We start from the raw sequence: 21,089 nt of genomic DNA on the forward strand, positions 1-21,089 counted from the left end.
GAACCGGCTACCTTTGTGAAGAAATTAAGTGATCACTCTGTGGAACCAGGGAAGTCCATAATTCTGGAGGGCACCTACACTGGAACACTTCCGATTTCAGTTACCTGGAAAAAGGATGGTTTTACCATAACTCCATCTGAGAGATGCAGCATAGTCACCACAGAGAAAACTTGCATCCTAGAAATTCTAAAAAGCACAAAAAGAGATGCAGGACAGTACTCCTGCGAAATTGACAATGAAGCAGGGAGGGATGTTTGCCAAGCTCTGGTATCTACATTAGGTATGTTATCTTATTATTCTCTCATTGATTGGCATTCATGTAACACAAAGCATGCTTTGTTTGGTGTTCTGTAATTCCAGTTGCTAATTGTGATCCTTTCTTCTTTAGAACCACCTTATTTTGTTATGGAACTAGAGCCTCTGGAGGCATCCGTTGGAGATTCAGTTTCTTTACAGTGCCAAGTTGCTGGGACACCAGAAATTACAGTGTCTTGGTACAAAGGAGACACCAAGTTACGGCCAACTCCTGAATACAGGACCTATTTTACAAACAATGTGGCCACACTTGTTTTTAATAAAGTGAATATTAATGACAGTGGAGAGTACACATGTAAAGCAGAAAATAGTATAGGAACTGCTTTTTCTAAGACTGTCTTCAGAATTCAAGGTGATGACATGAATTTAGAAATTAAGAAATTTTTTTATCTTAATTCTTTTATCTTTGTGGAGAAAGTTTCATTTCATCTACTGATGGCTCAAGTATCACTTGTCTTCCTACAGAGCGCCAACTTCCACCTTCCTTTGCAAGACAACTGAAAGACATTGAACAGACTGTTGGGTTGCCAGTTACACTCACTTGTCGATTAAATGGCTCCGCACCCATCCAAGTGTGCTGGTATAGAGATGGGGTACTTTTACGAGATGACGAAAATCTACAGACATCATTTGTAGATAATGTGGCAACTTTAAAAATTTTGCAAACTGACTTGAGTCACTCTGGCCAGTACTCCTGCTCAGCTTCCAACCCACTTGGAACAGCATCTTCTAGTGCTAGACTGACAGCAAGAGGTTTGTTCCCATGTTAATCTTTCCCTTTGCAAACCAAACCATGACTTCTTATTCATTGTCAGTATAGAAATGGCCAGTGGAAAAAGTAAAAGAAAACACCCATTGCCTTTTCTTTTCACTTTCCAGAACCTAAGAAATCTCCCTTCTTTGACATCAAGCCTGTATCTATAGATGTCATTGCTGGGGAAAGTGCTGACTTTGAGTGTCATGTTACTGGTGCTCAACCAATGCGAATCACTTGGTCAAAAGATAACAAGGAGATACGTCCTGGAGGAAATTATACCATCACATGTGTGGGAAACACTCCCCATCTGAGAATTCTTAAAGTAGGCAAAGGAGACTCTGGTCAATATACTTGCCAAGCAACCAATGATGTTGGCAAAGACGTGTGCTCAGCTCAACTCAGTGTAAAAGGTATAATTATGTGGCATCTACCAATATCTGTTCTTTCCCACATTTGTGTAATGGTCTTCTAAAAATTTCTTTAGTTTTTAAGTGTTTGGGATAAACTAACTGGGTCATGTTAGAATTTGTATATTAGTGTTGAAAACATTAATCAAAGTTCTGTTTTGTCTTTATATTGTTCTTTAAATTAGTGTTGACTCTAAGTGTGATCCTATCAGATAGTGTTGTCTAACTGAAATTTGTTAAGTATTGTTTCAACTATTCAGTCTCATAATTTATTTTCTGTTATATGGCATTCTGATTTATCTTTACTAAATTTTGATCAAATATCTCTATAATACATTAACTTATATGTTTTAGCTTCTATATCCAAACTACAAAAATAAACTTAACAATTAAATTCTCTATTAAAAGCTTATTTAATAGAAAAACATAACATTTTACCATAAAATTGTCAGAAAATATATTCTTAATTAACCAGTTTAAATATGTATTTATGGGATCTTCAACTACAAACCAAGCTGTTTTTTCCTTTGATTTACTAGAACCTCCCAAGTTTGTTAAGAAACTAGAAGCTTCTAAAGTTGCAAAGCAGGGAGAATCCATCCAACTGGAATGCAAAATAAGTGGTTCCCCAGAAATCAAAGTTGTGTGGTTCCGAAATGACAGTGAACTTCATGAAAGTTGGAAATACAACATGTCATTTGTTAATTCTGTGGCACTGCTTACTATCAATGAAGGCAGCACTGAGGACAGTGGGGACTATATCTGTGAAGCTCATAATGGTGTTGGTGAGGCCAGCTGCAGCACAGCCCTGACCATTAAAGGTTAGAAACACTAAGCTTCCTTCTCCTCTGATTGGATTCTTTCTCAGCAATGTTATGAGCTCCAAAATAAAAAGGCTCACTATGGGGATTTGCTTGCAATTCTTAAACTAGTTTTTGTGAATTGTTATTTCTTGCGTTAGCATACTGTCATATTGTTACACCAATCATTCTTAATAATTCTGGATTCTAAAACATTATCTATCCTTTTTAGTGAGCAAATGTTCTCATCATTTATCTCCTTTTTTTCTGGTAGCACCTCCTGTTTTCACCCAGAAGCCTTCCCCAATAGGAGCTCTTAAAGGTTCTGATGTTATCTTCCAATGTGAAATTTCGGGAACCCCCCCATTTGAAGTGGTGTGGGTTAAAGATCGAAAGCAAGTTCGAAGCAGCAAGAAATTTAAAATCACTTCAAAAAATGTTGATACAAGTCTTCATATCCTTAATCTTGAAGCCTCCGATGTAGGAGAATATCACTGCAAAGCTACTAATGAGGTGGGAAGTGACACGTGTGTTTGCACTGTCAAGTTCAAAGGTTTGTATACGTGGGCACAAATCTATGTCTCTTCCTTTCATCTTTTCTTGCTTAACTAATAACTTATGTGGCTGTGATTCTTTTTTTCCTCTAACCACAAATTTCTTTCATTAGAACCCCCACGATTTGTGAAAAAGCTAAGCGACACCTCAACCCTTGTTGGGGATGCTGTTGAGTTACGGGCTATAGTGGAAGGCTTCCAGCCAATTTCTGTTGTCTGGCTGAAAGATAGAGGTGATGTCATCAGAGAGAGTGAAAACACTAGGATTTCATTCATCAATAATGTCGCAACCCTCCAGCTTGGGAGCCCTGAAGCCTCTGATTCTGGAAAATATGTGTGCCAAATCAAAAATGACGCCGGGATGAGAGAATGTTCAGCAGTCTTGACTGTAGTAGGTTAGTAACAAAGTACAACCTGAGAAAAAAATCAAATTGACCCATGATCATCATCTGCAAATACTATTCTTACCCCATTATATATTGCTCACACTCTCAGTTTGGAAGGTGACTTTATTTTCAATGCAATATACTTCTTCTTTTAGAACCAGCCAGAATCGTAGAGAAGCCAGAACCCATGACTGTCACTACTGGAAATCCTTTTGCATTAGAGTGTGTAGTGGCTGGAACACCAGAACTTTCAGTCAAGTGGTTCAAAGATGGGAGAGAATTATCTGCAGACAGCAAACATCACATTACATTCATCAACAAAGTGGCTTCCATTAAAATCCCTTGTGCAGAGATGAGCGACAAGGGGTTATATAGCTTTGAAGTGAAAAACAGTGTTGGTAAAAGTACCTGCTCTGTATCTGTCCATGTGTCGGGTGAGTAGTGTGAGGTCTTTATGAATCTGTCATTTTTCCTGGAAAAAAGAAAAAAGAAAAGAAAGCTTCTCTTTAAATGGAAAACTACCCTTCTCCACACAGATCGAGTTGTGCCTCCTTCCTTCATCCGCAAGCTGAAAGACACGAACGCCATCTTGGGGGCCTCGTTGGTTTTGGAGTGCCGAGTCTCTGGCTCAGCCCCGATTTCAGTTGGCTGGTTTCAGGACGGAAACGAGCTCGTTAGCGGGCCAAAATGCCAGTCCAGCTTTTCGGAAAATGTCTGTACGTTGAACCTGAGCTTATTGGAGCCCTCGGACACAGGCATATACACATGTGTGGCTGCCAACGTGGCTGGTTCAGACGAATGCTCGGCAGTCCTGACCGTGCAAGGTCAGTGTGCGAGAGGCAGACCGCTGCCACCCTTATGTCTCTTCCGTGGGACGTGGCGCCTGCCTCGCGGGGAGTTTCTTTCCCTTGTCTTCATTTGCAGTCTTAGTTCCCTTTTCTTCGAGGAGCAAAAGCCCATCTCACCTGGATTTCTTTTTTTCTCTTGATCTCTCTCTCCCCTGGGGTATCCAGAACCCCCCTCTTTCGAACAAATCCCCGACTCTGTGGAAGTTTTACCTGGAACGAGCCTCATCTTCACCAGCATCATTAGAGGCTCCCCTCCGTTCAAGGTCAAGTGGTTTAAGGGCAGCAGGGAACTGGTGTCAGGGGAGTCATGCACCATTTCTCTGGAAGATTTTGTGACCGAACTGGAGTTGCTGGAGGTGGAGCCGGTGCAGAGCGGAGACTATTCTTGCCTTGTGACCAATGATGCAGGCAGCGCCTCCTGTACCGCGCATCTCTTTGTGAAAGGTTTGCTCTGTTCTCCGACTCATGTGTCTCTTAAAATCCCTTTCCAAGTCTTCCTTTGAAGATGCCGAGTTCACCCTCATGTTTCCTCCGTACAGAACCCGCCACGTTTGTGAAGAGGCTGGCTGACTTCAGCGTGGAGACAGGCAGCCCCATAGTTCTTGAGGCCACATTTACGGGCACACCTCCCATCTCGGTGAGCTGGATGAAGAATGAGTTCCCTCTCTCACAGTCTCAGAATTGCAGTATTACCATGACAGAAAAATCGACGATCCTGGAAATTACGGAGAGCACTGTAGAGGATTATGCACAGTACAGTTGCCTGATAGAAAATGAGGCTGGTCAAGATATTTGTGAAGCTCTGGTATCTGTCTTAGGTGTGTTAACAAGTTAGCTCTTTTTGTTGCTGTCTTTTCCTTCTTTTAAACCATCCTCTTCAAGTTAGCGTGATTGATCGGTTATCATCCTTTGTACCCTAGAACCACCCTATTTCATTGAACCGCTGCAACACGTAGAAGCAACCATCGGAGAACCCATGACTTTACAATGTAAAGTTGATGGAACCCCAGAAATTAGAATTTCTTGGTACAAAGAACACACAAAGCTACGATCAGCTCCTGCATATAAAATGCAATTTAAAAATAATGTCGCCTCTTTGGTAATCAACAAAGTGGATCACAGTGACGTGGGAGAGTATACATGCAAGGCAGACAACAGCGTGGGGGCAGTCGCTTCTTCAGCCGTGCTTGTTATCAAAGGTGATGATGGTTTCGTTTAACAAGTCTTGCTGTGTGCTGACAGACCCATTTTCTTAAAAACATCAAAATTGTAATGGCTTGAAATATGTCGTGGATGTGTTCTCTCTTGTAAATAAGGATTATCTGTAACTTCTTTACAGAGCGCAAACTTCCACCTTCCTTTGCAAGAAAACTGAAGGATGTTCATGAGACTCTTGGTTTCCCAGTTGCGTTTGAATGTCGTATCAATGGCTCAGAACCTCTTCAAGTGTCTTGGTACAAGGATGGGGTGCTTTTGAAAGATGATTCTAATTTGCAAACATCTTTTGTTCATAACGTAGCAACCCTTCAGATTTTGCAAACTGACCAGAGCCACATCGGTCAGTATAATTGTTCAGCTTCTAATCCTCTTGGAACTGCTTCGTCTAGTGCCAAGCTCATTCTCTCAGGTGAGTAGCCATCACATTACCCTCTTCGTTATAAAAGCTTCACTGCGGTGGGCCACCATAGGACTGGTGCCACTTAGTTTCTGCTCCATGGCTGGGAGCATGAAAACTGAAGTCACCATGTTGGTCTTCATCCTTTTCAGAGCATGAAGTGCCTCCTTTCTTTGATCTAAAGCCTGTATCGGTAGATCTTGCTCTTGGAGAAAGTGGTTCTTTTAAATGTCATGTAACTGGAACTGCACCCATCAAAATCACTTGGGCCAAAGATAACCGAGAGATTCGCCCTGGAGGCAACTACAAGATGACTTTGGTTGAAAATACTGCCACTCTGACAGTCCTCAAAGTAAGCAAAGGTGATGCCGGGCAATACACCTGCTACGCAAGCAATGTCGCTGGAAAAGACTCTTGTTCTGCTCACCTGGGTGTACAAGGTACCTGTTCCAGTCAAGTAGCAACATCTCTTTTGCGTTTTCAATATCTTGAAATACAGGAGGAAGGGTGTGCTTCAAAGTTATGTTTTAGACCATGGTCTAGTAATTAAAAGAGGTCAAATGGATCTAGGGCCTTCCAAATGGGGTCAAGTTTTAACACTTTTTATTAAAAAAATATGAAATGGATAAAACGGACTTGAATGTCCATTTTCAAAGGCTAAAGATAGAGACTAGGAAAATAGTGAACAAAAGTTTTCACAGAATTGCAAGAAAATCCAAGTTTGAAAGAAATCAGCTTAAGACAAAAAAAAAGGAAGTGATCTCAAATGACTTATTTTCCACAGTTGTTTGTAAATTAATGGATTTTGTTGCTCTGGGGGATAGCAGATCCCAAAAAGCCCCTCAAGAAGAGTCAGCTTGTGCTAACCTCTCCTCCTCCACTAGCCCCCGACTTAAATAATAGAGGAAGCCAGAGGGCCAGGGAGAACATCAATATCCGACATGGTGGAAGGCAACCATATCTTCCTATACCAAGTTCATGGCTGCCATTGTCATAAATTAAATCCTTAACTCAGTGAGCTACTGATCTAACCCATTAGAGAACTTTTGAGGGTTTTTGTGGTGATGTTTTGTAGATATCACGTAGAAGCAACCATCAGAGAACCCACGACTTTACAATGTAAAGTTGATGGAACCCCAGAAATTAGAATTTCTTGGTACAAAGAACACACAAAGCTATGATCAGCTCCTGCATATAAAATGCAATTTAAAAATAATGTCGCCTCTTTGGTAATCAACAAAGTGGATCACAGTGACGTGGGAGAGTATACATGCAAGGCAGACAACAGCGTGGGGGCAGTCACTTCTGATCTTGCACTAAAGATTCTTTTGCTGGGAGGAGGATCACACAATATAGATTAATGTATTTTCCTCCCTTCCATTTGCAATAACATTTCGTGTAGGTGCTTACACACATTTTATTTTAAGAAATTTCTACTTAGATTCAACTTAACCATTCTTAACTACTAATTATGAACTATTCTTCCTTGAACTGCATCAAATAAATATGTCTTCCGGAGTTAAAGACCTCTCCAACACAGGGATTCCTTTTTTCACTTCCTCTTGAGTTATCCATGTCTTTTCCATCCCTTAATTTGTGTTTTCCCTCTTGGTTCCATAGAACCACCCAGGTTCATTAAGAAGCTAGAACCCTCAAGAATTGTGAAACAGGATGAATACACAAGATATGAATGTAAAATAGGAGGGTCTCCAGAAATCAAAGTTTTATGGTACAAAGACGAGACTGAAATTCAAGAGAGCAGTAAATTCAGAATGTCATTTCTCAACTCGGTGGCAGTGATGGAAATGCACAACCTCAGTGTTGAGGACAGCGGAGACTACACATGTGAGGCCCGCAATGCAGCGGGCAGTGCAAGCAGCAGCACTTCCTTAAAAGTTAAAGGTCAGATCTTACTCTTCCTTTGTGTTTTTCACATTGGACTCCTCTCTAGCTGTCCTCTCAGGTCGCTGTTTGACTCTCCAGCAATGTCTTAAAATTTTTGAAGGATACGGTCAAAAATTGAAAGTGACGTTTTCTGTCTGTGATGGAATGGAAAACTGATTCTTACTTGAAACTATATGCTTACAGAATACATCCTGATTTTCCTTTCTTTTCTAACTCAATTACCTTCCAATTGTAGAACCACCCGTTTTCCGCAAAAAGCCTCATCTCATTGAGACGCTGAAAGGAGCTGATGTTCATCTTGAATGTGAGCTTCAGGGTACTCCCCCATTTCAAGTTTCTTGGCATAAAGATAAGAGAGAACTTAGAAGTGGCAAGAAGTACAAGATCATGTCTGAGAACTTCTTGACGAGTATTCACATCCTGAATGTCGATGCTGCAGACATGGGGGAATACCAGTGCAAAGCCACCAATGATGTGGGGAGTGACACTTGTATTGGTTCTATCACACTGAAAGGTTAGAGCAGCCTCATTCTTTTCTGTCTGCCATTTCCCTTCTTATTTTCTTCCCTCCAATTTTAATGTTCTATTGGCTTCTTAGTGATTGCCCAGTCCTTTATCACTAGCTGTGTCTTTTACTTTCCCTTTTCTCTCTTCTAAATCCTTTGATGTTTAGTGTGCATCCCACATCTGAATCCTACCAAATATCATTTTAGACGGTTTTTCCAATGGATTTCATTGAACTCAAAAAACTGGAGAGCACGAGACATTTGATTCTTTTGGCTTAATATAAACTCTAATATGTCCCTGCTCCCACTCAACAAAAATACCTTTTACTTAAGAAATGGAAACAACATATTATCACTAGTGGAAGTCCTAGCATTGCATGGCTTGAGGGAGGTGTACTACTAGCCCCACATGTTTTAAACGATTTGTCTCTTTTTCATCAGCACCACCAAGATTTGTGAAGAAGCTCAGTGACGTTTCTACCATCGTTGGTGAAGAAGTTCAGCTGCAGACTACTATTGAAGGCGCTGAGCCAATATCAGTCGTGTGGTTCAAAGATAAAGGGGAGATTGTTAGAGAAAGTGACAACATATGGGTTTCTTATTCAGAAAACATTGCAACCCTACAGTTTGCAAGAGCAGAAATAGCCAATGCTGGGAAGTACACCTGTCAGATCAGAAATGATGCTGGAATGCAAGAGTGCTTTGCCACACTATCTGTTCTTGGTTAGTATGAGTAGAATAGAACATTACCATGAATACAAAGTACAGACTTACTAGTATCTGTGTTTTCTTTAGCTTTTCAGTTTGAATGTAAATTTTGAATGTAATTTCTATCTCGTTCCAGAACCTGCAGCGATTGTGGAAAAGCCAGAATCCATAAGAGTTACAACAGGAGATACCTGTACCTTGGAGTGCACAGTCACAGGCACACCCGAACTCAGTACCAAGTGGTTTAAGGATGGAAAAGAACTGACAAGTGACAGCAAATACAAAATAAGCTTCTTCCACAAAGTATCTGGCCTTAAGATTATCAATGTGGCACCTAGTGACAGTGGCATATACAGTTTCGAGGTGCAAAACCCTGTGGGCAAAGACAGCTGTACAGCCTCAGTTCAAGTTTCAGGTTGGTTGGTGGGGCTTTTATTTCAGTGGTATCATAATGTAGTTCCTGATTTACATATATGTGTTTGGGAAGCTCCATTGTCTTCAGAGGGACATGAGTCTGACCTCCTCTGCATCAGCAAAATCAGGGGTTACATCCACGTAGAGTTGGAAGAAAACCAAGTTCCAAAGTTAGATCCCTTTCTCATGGAGAAATTTCCACAATTCAGAATGGTAGGAGTAAAACTTTATCCTATCCTGGAGAAGGATAAAGTTGTCTTTAACTATCACTTATGCTGGAATAATCCACCATATAATGGTTCACAGTGATGAGAGACCAAAACCCCTCCCACGTCAGCTAGCACATCTTGCCCATTGATTCTCAAGGCTTTCAACCGTGTGAACCCAGAGGGAATTCTTCGATACCCTTGCAAGAAAGCCCAGTGGATCTAGGGGTATTCCATCAAAAAGACAATAATTCTCTTTCAAATCATTTTATAACTGATGTTCCTTGTTTGTTTCATTTTTTTATCACATTCAGACCGAATTGTTCCTCCTTCATTCACAAGAAAATTGAAAGAGACGAATGGTCTGTCTGGTTCCTCAGTTGTCATGGAGTGCAAAGTCTATGGGTCACCGCCAATCTCTGTCTCCTGGTTCCATGAAGGAAATGAGATCAGCAGTGGAAGGAAATACCAGACCACCCTGACAGATAACACTTGTGCTTTAACTGTGAACACACTAGAAGAATCAGATGCCGGTGACTACACATGTGTAGCTACTAACGTGGCCGGTTCTGATGAATGCAGTGCTCCTTTGACCGTGAGAGGTCAGTTAAAATGACAGGAAAATAGAACTGCATTTCATAATGTATTAAGCATGTTTATCATCAAAATTCAAAAATATTAAATTGCTCTTGGTATGTGATTTTTGTTTAGAGCCACCATCCTTTGTTCGGAAACCTGAGGCCATGGACGTGTTAACCGGAGCCAATGTAACTTTCACAAGCATCGTAAAAGGAACACCTCCTTTCAGCGTCAGCTGGTTCAAGGGTAGCAGTGAACTAGTACCAGGGGACAGGTGTAATGTATCTCTGGAGGATTCCGTCGCTGAGCTGGAGTTGTTTGATGTAGAGACAACACAGAGTGGAGAATATACCTGCATAGTTAGTAATGAAGCTGGCAGAGTTTCTTGTACGACACATCTCTATGTAAAAGGTTTGTTTGACTGCTAGTCCGCATTTTTACAACTGACATATGTGAAGTAACAGCTGTGTCTATATCTGAATGTATGTGTGTTTGATTTTGTATTTTCCCATTTGCTTACTACAGCCCCAGTCAAATTTGTGAAAAGGCTCAATGACTACAGCATAGAGAAAGGAAAACCCCTGATTCTAGAGGGCACGTACACTGGAACTCCTCCCATTTCAGTTACATGGAAGAAAAATGGTATAAATATAACTCCTTCTCAGAGGTGTAATATAACCACAACCAAAAAATCTGCAATCCTGGAAATTCCAAGTAGCACAGTGGAGGATGCAGGACAGTACAACTGCTACATTGAAAATGCTTCTGGAAAAGATTCCTGTTCAGCACAAATACTGATACTAGGTTTGTTATGATCCCTCCTTCATAGCATCATATATGAATAATCATTCTGGTGTGTCTCTTCGTGACTAATTATCTCTCTTGCCTGCAGAACCACCATATTTTGTCAAGCAGTTGGAGCCTGTTAAGGTGACCGTTGGAGATTCTGCCTCTTTACAATGTCAAATTGCTGGGACGCCTGAAATTGGGGTGTCTTGGTACAAAGGAGATACAAAATTAAGACCTACTGCCACCTGCAAAATGCATTTTAGGAACAATGTTGCTACACTGGTTTTCAACCAGGTTGATAGTAATGACAGTGGAGAATATATCTGCAGAGCTGAAAACAGCGTGGGAGAAATTTCTTCATCAACGTTCCTTACTGTCCAAGGTGATTGCAGTGTTTTAAAAGTGAATGGATTTGTGTTTCTTTTGAACACGATTTAAAATATCTGGCAAAGGTGTTTTTAAGAAAATCTTGCCCGGGGGTGCCTGGGTGGCTCAGTTGGTTAAGCGACTGCCTTCGGCTCGGGTCATGATCCTGGAGTCCCGGGATCAAGTCCCACATCGGGCTCCCTGCTCAGCAGGGAATCTGCTTCTCCCTCTGACCTTCCTCCCTCTCATGCTCTCTCTCTACCATTCTCTCTCTCTCTCAATAAGTAAAAATCTTTAAAAAAAAAAAAAAAAAAGAAAAGAAAATCTTGCCCAAGGCAAAAATGTTCTGCTTAAGAAATTCTGTCTACAGTTAGTGGCTCATCCTTTTCTGTAGCTGGGAGAGATAAGAGAACTAAATCTTCATTTGGATGGAACATAACAATCACTTGTGTCTATCATTAAATCTTTCAGAAAAATGAGTAACCATATTTTTAAAATTTCACTTCATGAGTGTCCCACAAGGCAGTCTTAAGAAGTGGGAGAATCTGCTGAGTGCCTGGAGATGTACCTTAAACCAATCAATTACTCTTTGGGCTTACAAGGAGTATTTTTGTACCTAGTATGCATTAGGGTGACCACAGAGTGAAAATTTTGCCCCGAACGTTTGTAAGTTTTTCTTTGTGTCCAAGTTAATTCAAGAGCTGTTAGTACCTCTCTCCTAATATTTTTATAGACATACTATTATCTATACAGCAGTCACTGTGAGGATATTCAGCAAATTAAAAATATATCCAGAAGTACTCATTATTTTAATTCTGTTCCTACAGAGCAAAAACTGCCACCGTCATTTTCTCGGCAGTTGCGAGATGTTCAAGAAACGGTCGGACTGCCAGTTGTGTTTGAATGTACCATACGTGGATCAGAACCTATCTCGGTGTCTTGGTATAAAGATGGCAAGCCGTTGAAAGATGGCCCAAATGTACAAACATCATTTTTAGATAACGTGGCCACTCTCAACATCTTTAAAACAGACCGGAGCCTTGCGGGCCAGTATTCTTGCATAGCTACGAATCCCATAGGGTCTGCTTCCTCCAGTGCCAGGCTCATGCTCACAGGTTTGTGGCTGCTTCAACTTCTTTCTGTCATCAAAATTAAGGAGAAAACACCACTGTTTCTATAAAGTGGGGTGGCTATGGAGCCTGAAACTGTGTCCTTCTGCTCTGTTTTTAGAGGGGAAGAATCCACCCTTCTTTGACATCACCGTCACCCCTGTGGATGCTGTGGTTGGGGACAGTGCTGACTTTGAGTGCCACGTTACTGGGACACAACCAATAAAGGTCGCCTGGGCCAAAGACAACAGAGAGATACGAAGTGGCGGAAACTACCAGATCAGTTACCTGGAAAACACTGCCCACCTGACAATTCTGAAAGTAGACAAGGGAGACTCTGGGCAATATACCTGCTATGCTGTGAATGAAGTGGGAAAGGACTCATGCACAGCTCGACTTAATATAAAAGGTATCGTTTATTTTGCATAATCACTTCCTATTCTTTCCCAAGGGTGCAGTTTCTATTAGGGCAGTGAAATTTAGGACAGTTTTAAACAAATGACATAAAAATATTGAAGAAGAAATAAGTTTCTCTAGAGAACAAGTGATCTTTTTAAATCCATATTTTTCTAAAACTCTATATATCCTACATAACCCTAAGACCACCCTCTTCTTCTTTTAGTTTTTACAACTATGTGGTTCTGTAAATGGCCATAAGTTATTTTTATCATTTATCCCATAAATCAGAGAACAGTTTAGAATAAGCCTGTGGAATGAGGCAGAAATGTTTAGAAACATACACTGATTCACTGTATTTAGTTAGTCAGCATTAATTTTTTTTTTAACTTTTAATGTACAATAGGACTTTTTCCTGAAAAGCCTCCTATCAGTAACCTGCTTCTGGCTTCCATTTCATATATCCTTGCAATTTCTTGCAGAACGGCTCATCCCACCAAGTTTCACTAAAAAGCTCTCAGAGACCGTTGAGGAAACGGAAGGGAATTCTTTCAGACTCGAGGGTCGCGTTGCCGGTTCCCAGCCTATAACGGTTGCATGGTACAAGAATAACATAGAGATACATCCAACTTCTAACTGTGAGATTATATTCAAGAACAACACGCTCCTGCTGCACATCAAGAAGGCGGGCAAGAGCGATGCTGGTTTGTACACATGCAAAGTGTCAAATGATGCAGGCTCTGCTCTATGTACATCTTCAATTGTCATCAAAGGTGAGTCAACTTCGCTGCCCCCAGCCTCCTCCAGTGTTCTTATTGCCTGTTAGCTAGGCCTGTGCATTTCTTCTTTAACTCTGTTGGCCAAGTAAGTTCTAGCAGATACATAGTTGACTCTTGAACAACTGGGAGGCTAGGATCACTGACCAATCCCGGTGTAACTTTTGACTCTTCCAAAACTTTACTGATAGCATCCTGTTGACTGGAGGCCTTACCAATAATGCAAACAGTTGATTATATATTCTTATAATACAGTGAGCTAGAGAAAAGAACACATCCGTATATAGGTGGACCCGAGCTGTTCAAACCCATGTTGTTTAAGGGCTAACAGTAAATATACATGATGTCATTGGCTTGCCATAATTCCACATATATTTACTTGAAATACATACTATTTGTAATTTATTTACATGGCCAGCAAAGTAGGTGTTATATAATAAATGGACTAAAATCTTAGCGTGTGAATCATATCCCAAAATTCTCTCAGGCAGTTAGAAATCTAAGTCTACTTGGAAATTCATGCCTCAGTAATATGTAAATTTTTATGAAGCATGTTTATTTTGAAAAATTCTTAAGTTTTCATCATGGAAAACTGCATTAGCTTTGCTTCTTAGAAGTTATATCACATTCTGAAACATTCTCTTTTCTATTTCTAAAGGATTATTGTTTGACATACATTGCCCAAAGCTTTTAGCCTGTAAATGAATATTGATCCCAGACAAAAGAGTAAAATTTGCTCAAAAGGAAAAAAAAAGATGAGAGGAAATATGCTGCATATTATTATAGAAGATGTATTTACATATATAGTCCTAACTTGAGGGAAAGAAATAGACTGTATCTTTTAAGGAGATCCTTTTTTTCTGATCCTCTGACCATAAAATGGCTTCATCCAGATGATTATGATTCAGATTCATCAAAATCACCTTACAAGCCAATTTTCTTGGAGCAGCTTGGAGTTGATTACCAACTCTGATGTGATATAGTTGGCCATTTCAGGGTGCATGCATAGATAATAGGTTAATACCAGGAATGGGCTGGTGTCATTGAGTTGTCTTAACTTAAAAGACACTCATTTTATAGAATTTAAGTGCATTTAGTTTTAAAATATGTTTAATAAAACAAAAAATGTATCCTTAGCAGTGGCTTATATTTATTATTTACATCCGTGGTGGCTTTGCCATTGAGTAGATAAGTACTTTGTATCACATTCTGAAGCTATTTCTTGGTAGAATAAAAAAAAACACATGTTTTAATCATTATAATCATGAATATTGCCTTATGTTTATATCTAATTCTCAGAATCATTGAATAAAACCATTACATAATACTGAGTTGTACACGGCCTTCCTACCATGTTACCTGTATATTCCTCATTGGTTTTCAGTTGAACACTGAGCTTCAGCTGCTGTTTCCTTTGGGCAAAGATTAGATTTTAAATGCTACTATAGCTGCATTTCATAGCTAAAGATGAAAATCACATATTATGATGTGGGCTCACAGATTACTCAAATGTTGGCTTTCTTTCCCAGAGGGTGGCAAGAACTGCTGCTCTAGATGAGCACAATTCCCCAGGAGGCCCTTCTTTCTTAGGGCACAGCAAAAATGCAGCTATATGCAGGTGCGAGAGAATCAATAGTGGGCTATATGGCACAGAAGTTTATAGGAACTGCCAGCTGCCATGTTTGCGGTGCTTAATCAGGACACAGAGGCTTGCATGATTTTTGGTCAACATGGCATCCGTTCTTTGCTTGTTTTTCAACCTTTATCTTTAAAAACTCCAACAAATGTAACTATTGTCTTCAGAGAGGAATCAACCTTGATTCAGTTACTGATTCCGTTCTATAGCAACGGGTATTACCCGTTAGAGGCAAAACTGGCTTCTTTTCTGGAATTTAAAACTTTTTTGCCTTTGCGTTCCTTTTAAGCTTAAAACTATCTTTGTAATTCCAGAACCTAAGAAGCCACCTGTGTTTGATCAGCACCTTCCTCCAGTAACAGCAAGTGAAGGAGAATTTGTGCAGCTCAGCTGCCACGTGCAGGGATCAGAGCCGATCAGGATCCAGTGGTTGAAGGCTGGGAGGGAAGTAAAGCCCTCAGACAGGTGCAGCTTCAGCTTTGCCGGCGGGACCGCCGTGCTGGAACTGAAGGATGTGGCTAAAGCAGATTCGGGAGATTATGTGTGCAAAGCTTCAAATGTGGCTGGAAGTAACACTTCAAAATCCAAAGTGACCATCAAAGGTACAGATACCTCAGAAGTAGTCCAATTAAGCCAGTGACCAGTCCCATTTATTTGCTTATTACAACTTCAATAAGAATGGAATTCAATTTTTAGAAACATCAGTTATTGCTCATTTGCAATTTATAGCCTCCTTGTTATAACTGAAGTATTAGATAATTTAATGGAAGTAATTTTGATACAGATCGTCTGACATTACCCCAAGTTCATCAACCTGTTTCTTGTACCTCTTTTCCACCATATCCAAGAAGGTGTAACTAAGTTCCAAAAATGATGCTCTGATAATGTGACATGAGGAAATCTGCTGTCATAGTCCTGGAGGAAATCTGTCGAATAAAGCCAAGTCTAGAAATATAAAATTGGACACTGCTATTATGATTGTAGTTCAACCTGCATGTGAAAGCTGCCATTAGTTATAAATGCCTATGAAACTGCTTTATCTTCTGTAGTCCACTCTTGTACATAGCGAGTTGTAGAGTGAATTCCTAAATTCCTAAAGCTTATTTTACGGAGGAATTATTCCGATTTTAAGGTAACTGTAATAACAAAACATGTAAATGTGTCTTTCAGACAAACCAGCCACAGTCCCAGCAGCTAAGAAAGGGGCAGTAGATGGGAAACTCTTCTTCGTGTCAGAACCTCAGAGTATCAGAGTCGTAGAAAGTAAGTACTTTGTGAACCAGTACATCTTCATCTACCTTGTGTAATTTTACTGTCGATTTAATTTTGGAAGAACTGATTTGGGAAAATTAGGTTTTTTAAATTCATTTGCTTTCATTCTTCCTTAGAAACCACCGCAACATTCATTGCAAAAGTTGGAGGTGATCCAATCCCAAATGTTAAATGGACAAAAGGGAAATGGAGGCAACTGAACCAGGGCGGTCGCATTCTTATCCACCAGAAAGGCGACGAAGCAAAGCTGGAGATTAGGGACACCACAAAAACCGATTCTGGATTGTATCGGTGTGTCGCATTTAATAAACATGGCGAAATTGAAAGTAATGTTAACCTACAGGTGGATGAAAGGAAGAAACAGGAGAAGATTGAAGGAGATCTGAGAGCAATGCTGAAAAAGTAAGTTCAATTAAAAAAAAAAACCACACATGGTCATTTTCCATTCACAAAAGAGATCTCTCAAGAGGCATGGGCCATCCCCTCCAAGATGCTGATGGTAAATGAACATAAGCACACAGACATTCTCACAAAAGCATATAAGCAAACACCCAATATTTGGGCATAGGTTAGCAGTTCATGAAGATCAGTTTCTGAATGATCATAAAGTTTTGAGAAGGAAGTGAATTTTTATTAAAATTTTAGACAAAGGAAATGGCTAACGGAGAACTTTGTATGTGTCTCAATATGGAATTTTTGTTTCTATGTAGTATTTCTCGTATTCTGAATTCTCTTCTAGATCAAAACTTGAAACATTTCCATAATTACCAATACTTTCAACACAAATTATGTTTCATCATAGGCGATTTTTAAATTAATCAACATTTGCTTTCCACACATCTTTCCCATGACATATGATATGTATCCCTTATTAATGCTTTCCATTGCTGTTACTGCTTTTCCTTTTAATTATTTCATTAGACTCTTTGGTAGTAAAATTTACAAATATATATTCTTTCTTAAATTCATTGATTAAATTTCAGTACTTTGTTACAATGGTCCAATCTTAATCTACTTCATCACCAAACCCACATTTTTATTTATTGTGAACACGGTAAAACTCATTTCTTGAACAAAGGACATAGCATTATGCCTTCGTGAGGGGAACAAAAAGCTTAATGGTACTTATGATCTTTAAATGTTGATAGGCAGTTCAAAATAAGTAGAAGACAGGTGACTTATGTTTATTTCTGATTTCATTTAGGACTCCAGTCTTAAAGAAAGGATCTGGAGAAGAAGAGGAAATCGATATCCTGGAACTTCTCAAAAATGTTGATCCTAAAGAATATGAAAAATATGCCCGCATGTATGGAATCACTGACTTCCGAGGTCTTCTTCAAGCATTTGAACTGCTAAAGCAAAGTCAAGAAGAAGAGACACATAGATTGGTATGATCTTTTGTGTATAGCATCATCTTAAAAATTTACATTTGAAACATCTAATATATATCCATTGAATTCCAGAACCCTACAGCTATATGAGATCATTTAATGTAACCTAAGCAGCATCAGTAATGGAAGCTGAATATAATCCTGCATCCTCTAATTCAATTTTTTTCCATATGTAATACTTCTACTTTTTCCTTCTCAGGAAATTGAGGAAATAGAGAAGTCAGAGAAGGATGAAAAGGAATTTGAAGAACTTGTATCATTTATTCAGCAAAGGCTATCACAGACAGAGGTAAAGTGAATCATGAAGATAATACAGTGAACAGATTGTTATTGGGAATTATGAGAGAAGGAGTGACTAATGTGTGTTAATTCTTTATTCTCCTAGCCTGTCACTCTGATCAAGGACATTGAGAATCAGACAGTTTTGAAAGATGATGATGCTTTGTTTGAAATTGACATTAAGATTAATTATCCAGAAATCAAGCTTTCATGGTACAAAGGGACTGAAAAACTGGAACCCAGTGATAAATTTGAAATAAATATCGATGGTGATCGGCATACACTCAGAGTCAAAAACTGTCAACTTAAAGATCAGGGCAATTATAGATTGGTGTGTGGTCCACACATTGCTAGTGCTAAACTAACTGTAATCGGTAAGTAAAAAGCATTTTATTAAGAAAAAAATAAACTTGTGAGATTCACTTACTATTGAGCACATCTGCATGTGATATCAAACAAAATGTTTTCTGTGTGATACCTGCAGAGCCTGCTTGGGAACGGCATCTTCAGGATGTTACTTTGAAAGAAGGCCAGACTTGCACCATGACATGCCAATTTTCCGTGCCAAACGTAAAATCTGAATGGTTCAGAAATGGCAGAATCCTTAAGCCCCAAGGTAGACATAAGACAGAAGTGGAACACAAAGTCCATAAGCTGACCATTGCAGATGTTCGAGCAGAAGACCAGGGGCAGTACACCTGCAAATATGAAGACCTTGAAACTTCAGCAGAGCTCAGAATTGAAGGTGGGTGAACGGCCATGGCTGGGGTTATTAGTGCCCAGGTCAGGGGCAAACGTGGTGCAGGACCCCTCCCGCGGCCGCCCTGCCATTACACATATTCCAAAGTGGTCGTGTGTTCTCCTTTCCTAGCACACACTGACAGCATTCATTCACATCTCAAGATGCACACGAAATCAAAAGGGAAATGTTCACACAAGTGCCGGATCTTTTGCATGAGTTTTTTTGACCAAGGGCAGATTTCAATCCAAATGAAGACATGACTGTCTAACAGTTATTTAAATTCTGTAATTCTGCTAAATTCAATCATTCTTTATAATTTTACTAAATTGCATAATTCTCACATCTATGATTCTCATTCTAAGACAGAGATCTTGGAAATGACCAGATTTCATAGCTGTAGCTAAAAGATCTTGGCTAACTGTAATAGATCTAAAAAAAAATCTATTTTGTTTATAGAAATTAATTTGAATCTACTTGTCTGAAACTTACTAGATAAAATTAACGACAGATGTCATGCGTGATTAGCAGCTATTTTTCGAAAATAACTATTTTATGTGAGGATTGTATTCCAACCTTCTAAATCTTTGAAATAAAGGGAAATCTCAGGATTTAGGAGCAATATTTATCTCCTAATCTTTTGATCATATGCACTGTCTGAAGACACCCTTGGACTGTAATGATAACATCTACTTCCAGTGGGTGCCCATTTATAGTTGTTGAAATAAAACTTTATAAGACTTAGTTACACAAACATTTCAACTTCTCTGACTTGCTTTAAGTGGATATCAATGCCTGGTTGTATTTTAAGGTTCAAAAATTTTTAGTAGGTTTCCATATAAAGGATCCAGTTGAAACCACTTCTCATTTTTTAAATAATTGCATTCTTATATGATCCTTCAAAAAATAAAAGGCTCACCAGAGTACTTATGATGTCTCAGATGTTCTTGATATTGTTATACATTGAATTCCAGACTTCTAGATAAAATCCTGCAAAGGACCTTCTGCAGCCCATTCTCCTACTAACTACCCCTGGCATTCATTCCCAGGGGCACGGGGGCATGACCCCTTTGTGCATGGCCACAGGTATTTACAGAGCAGGTTTCAGAACTCTTAAAAATGAACCATCTGAAATTTAGAAGTTCAGACTTCCTCTTGAGTTTAAAATTATTTCACAAGGAAAGTTATAACATAGTAGGTAATAAACAATTCTAGGTCCTGAATAGCAAAATTCTTTTACAGAAAAAAGAATTTCAAAGTGGAATAAGTTACAGAGTAAAATTAAGTTTATGTTCCCTTATTTTGAACCCCCAATTTCACTAACATTTTTAAAGTTTAATTTGACTTTGACTATTGCCTCTGTGCAAATATTTTAAGGGCTCCCAGGGATTTCTTTACACTTTCCTACATTGGTTCTGAAGAAATACACTTAAGTATTGGGGTAATTTCTTGCTACTGATGCATAAAAGAGCACTTTCTTTTTGTTTTATATTTTCAGCCTTTGTTATTTTTCTAGTTGGATACATAGGTGGAGGCTTTAAATACCTGAGGGGAAAGCACGGTGAAAAGCCTTCCCCCCTATACAATCTAACTTGGAATCTTCTTTGTACTTAAACAGCTGAACCAATTCAGTTTACGAAACGCATACAGAACATTGTGGTGAGCGAGCATCAGTCTGCCACCTTTGAATGCGAAGTGTCCTTTGATGATGCTATTGTAACATGGTACAAAGGACCAACAGAACTGACCGAGAGCCAGAAGTACAACTTTAGGAATGATGGTCGCTGCCATTATATGACCATTCACAATGTGACCCCAGATGATGAAGGTAATTTAGTTGATGGCATCTCCGTGAATATATAATTTAAATCTTGTCTGTTTTATATATTCTACCCTAGCTTACACTTACACTCTGTAATTCTATATAGAATATTTTTTTTAGGAAAGAGAAGGATAAATAAATCCATACTGTATTTAAATAAAAAAGTGTTATTTATAAATGTATCAGAAAACAAAAGTTTGATGATTCTTCTTAGGTGTCTATTCAGTAATTGCTCGACTGGAACCGAGAGGTGAAGCAAGAAGCACAGCAGAACTGTACTTAACAACCAAAGGTCAGAAAATACCCCATTTAAGCCACATTGCAATCCCTGAAACAAACAATCCTGCCCAGACAACTCTAAATACAAAAATGTCATTTTTTTTTTTTTTGCAGAAATCAAGCTTGAGATGAAGCCTCCTGGTAAGTTTAAAAAAACAAAACAAAACCTTGCTCAAATATATTCAGTAGAATTTTGTAAATGATAGAAGCCAAACTGAAATGTCTAAAAATATGA

General features: G+C 39.2%; 1 protein-coding gene across 1 annotated transcript in view; it reads left to right on the forward strand.

The window, feature by feature from the left end:
* TTN (titin) overlaps positions 1-21,089 on the forward strand; it is a 267,591-nt gene that overhangs the window by 83,658 nt on the left and 162,844 nt on the right. Inside the window, exons 73-107 of the mRNA XM_073881860.1 lie at positions 2-280; positions 389-667; positions 781-1,068; positions 1,195-1,482; positions 2,019-2,300; positions 2,554-2,832; positions 2,947-3,228; positions 3,375-3,653; positions 3,756-4,043; positions 4,233-4,511; positions 4,607-4,885; positions 4,988-5,266; positions 5,407-5,694; positions 5,835-6,122; positions 7,303-7,584; positions 7,823-8,101; positions 8,535-8,816; positions 8,938-9,216; positions 9,736-10,023; positions 10,133-10,411; positions 10,526-10,804; positions 10,893-11,171; positions 11,983-12,270; positions 12,386-12,673; positions 13,143-13,433; positions 15,387-15,674; positions 16,243-16,335; positions 16,461-16,746; positions 17,549-17,732; positions 17,935-18,024; positions 18,121-18,388; positions 18,499-18,759; positions 20,372-20,581; positions 20,790-20,867; positions 20,969-20,995. Of these exons, the coding sequence (XP_073737961.1) occupies positions 2-280; positions 389-667; positions 781-1,068; positions 1,195-1,482; positions 2,019-2,300; positions 2,554-2,832; positions 2,947-3,228; positions 3,375-3,653; positions 3,756-4,043; positions 4,233-4,511; positions 4,607-4,885; positions 4,988-5,266; positions 5,407-5,694; positions 5,835-6,122; positions 7,303-7,584; positions 7,823-8,101; positions 8,535-8,816; positions 8,938-9,216; positions 9,736-10,023; positions 10,133-10,411; positions 10,526-10,804; positions 10,893-11,171; positions 11,983-12,270; positions 12,386-12,673; positions 13,143-13,433; positions 15,387-15,674; positions 16,243-16,335; positions 16,461-16,746; positions 17,549-17,732; positions 17,935-18,024; positions 18,121-18,388; positions 18,499-18,759; positions 20,372-20,581; positions 20,790-20,867; positions 20,969-20,995 (8,856 nt within the window). The remainder of the gene's footprint in view (position 1; positions 281-388; positions 668-780; positions 1,069-1,194; positions 1,483-2,018; positions 2,301-2,553; positions 2,833-2,946; positions 3,229-3,374; positions 3,654-3,755; positions 4,044-4,232; positions 4,512-4,606; positions 4,886-4,987; positions 5,267-5,406; positions 5,695-5,834; positions 6,123-7,302; positions 7,585-7,822; positions 8,102-8,534; positions 8,817-8,937; positions 9,217-9,735; positions 10,024-10,132; positions 10,412-10,525; positions 10,805-10,892; positions 11,172-11,982; positions 12,271-12,385; positions 12,674-13,142; positions 13,434-15,386; positions 15,675-16,242; positions 16,336-16,460; positions 16,747-17,548; positions 17,733-17,934; positions 18,025-18,120; positions 18,389-18,498; positions 18,760-20,371; positions 20,582-20,789; positions 20,868-20,968; positions 20,996-21,089) is intronic.

The sequence above is a fragment of the Callorhinus ursinus genome, unplaced genomic scaffold (genome assembly GCF_003265705.2).
Source record: "Callorhinus ursinus isolate GAN/ISIS: 27379988/994484 unplaced genomic scaffold, GSC_fseal_2.0 scaffold2, whole genome shotgun sequence".
NCBI lineage: Eukaryota > Metazoa > Chordata > Mammalia > Carnivora > Otariidae > Callorhinus > Callorhinus ursinus.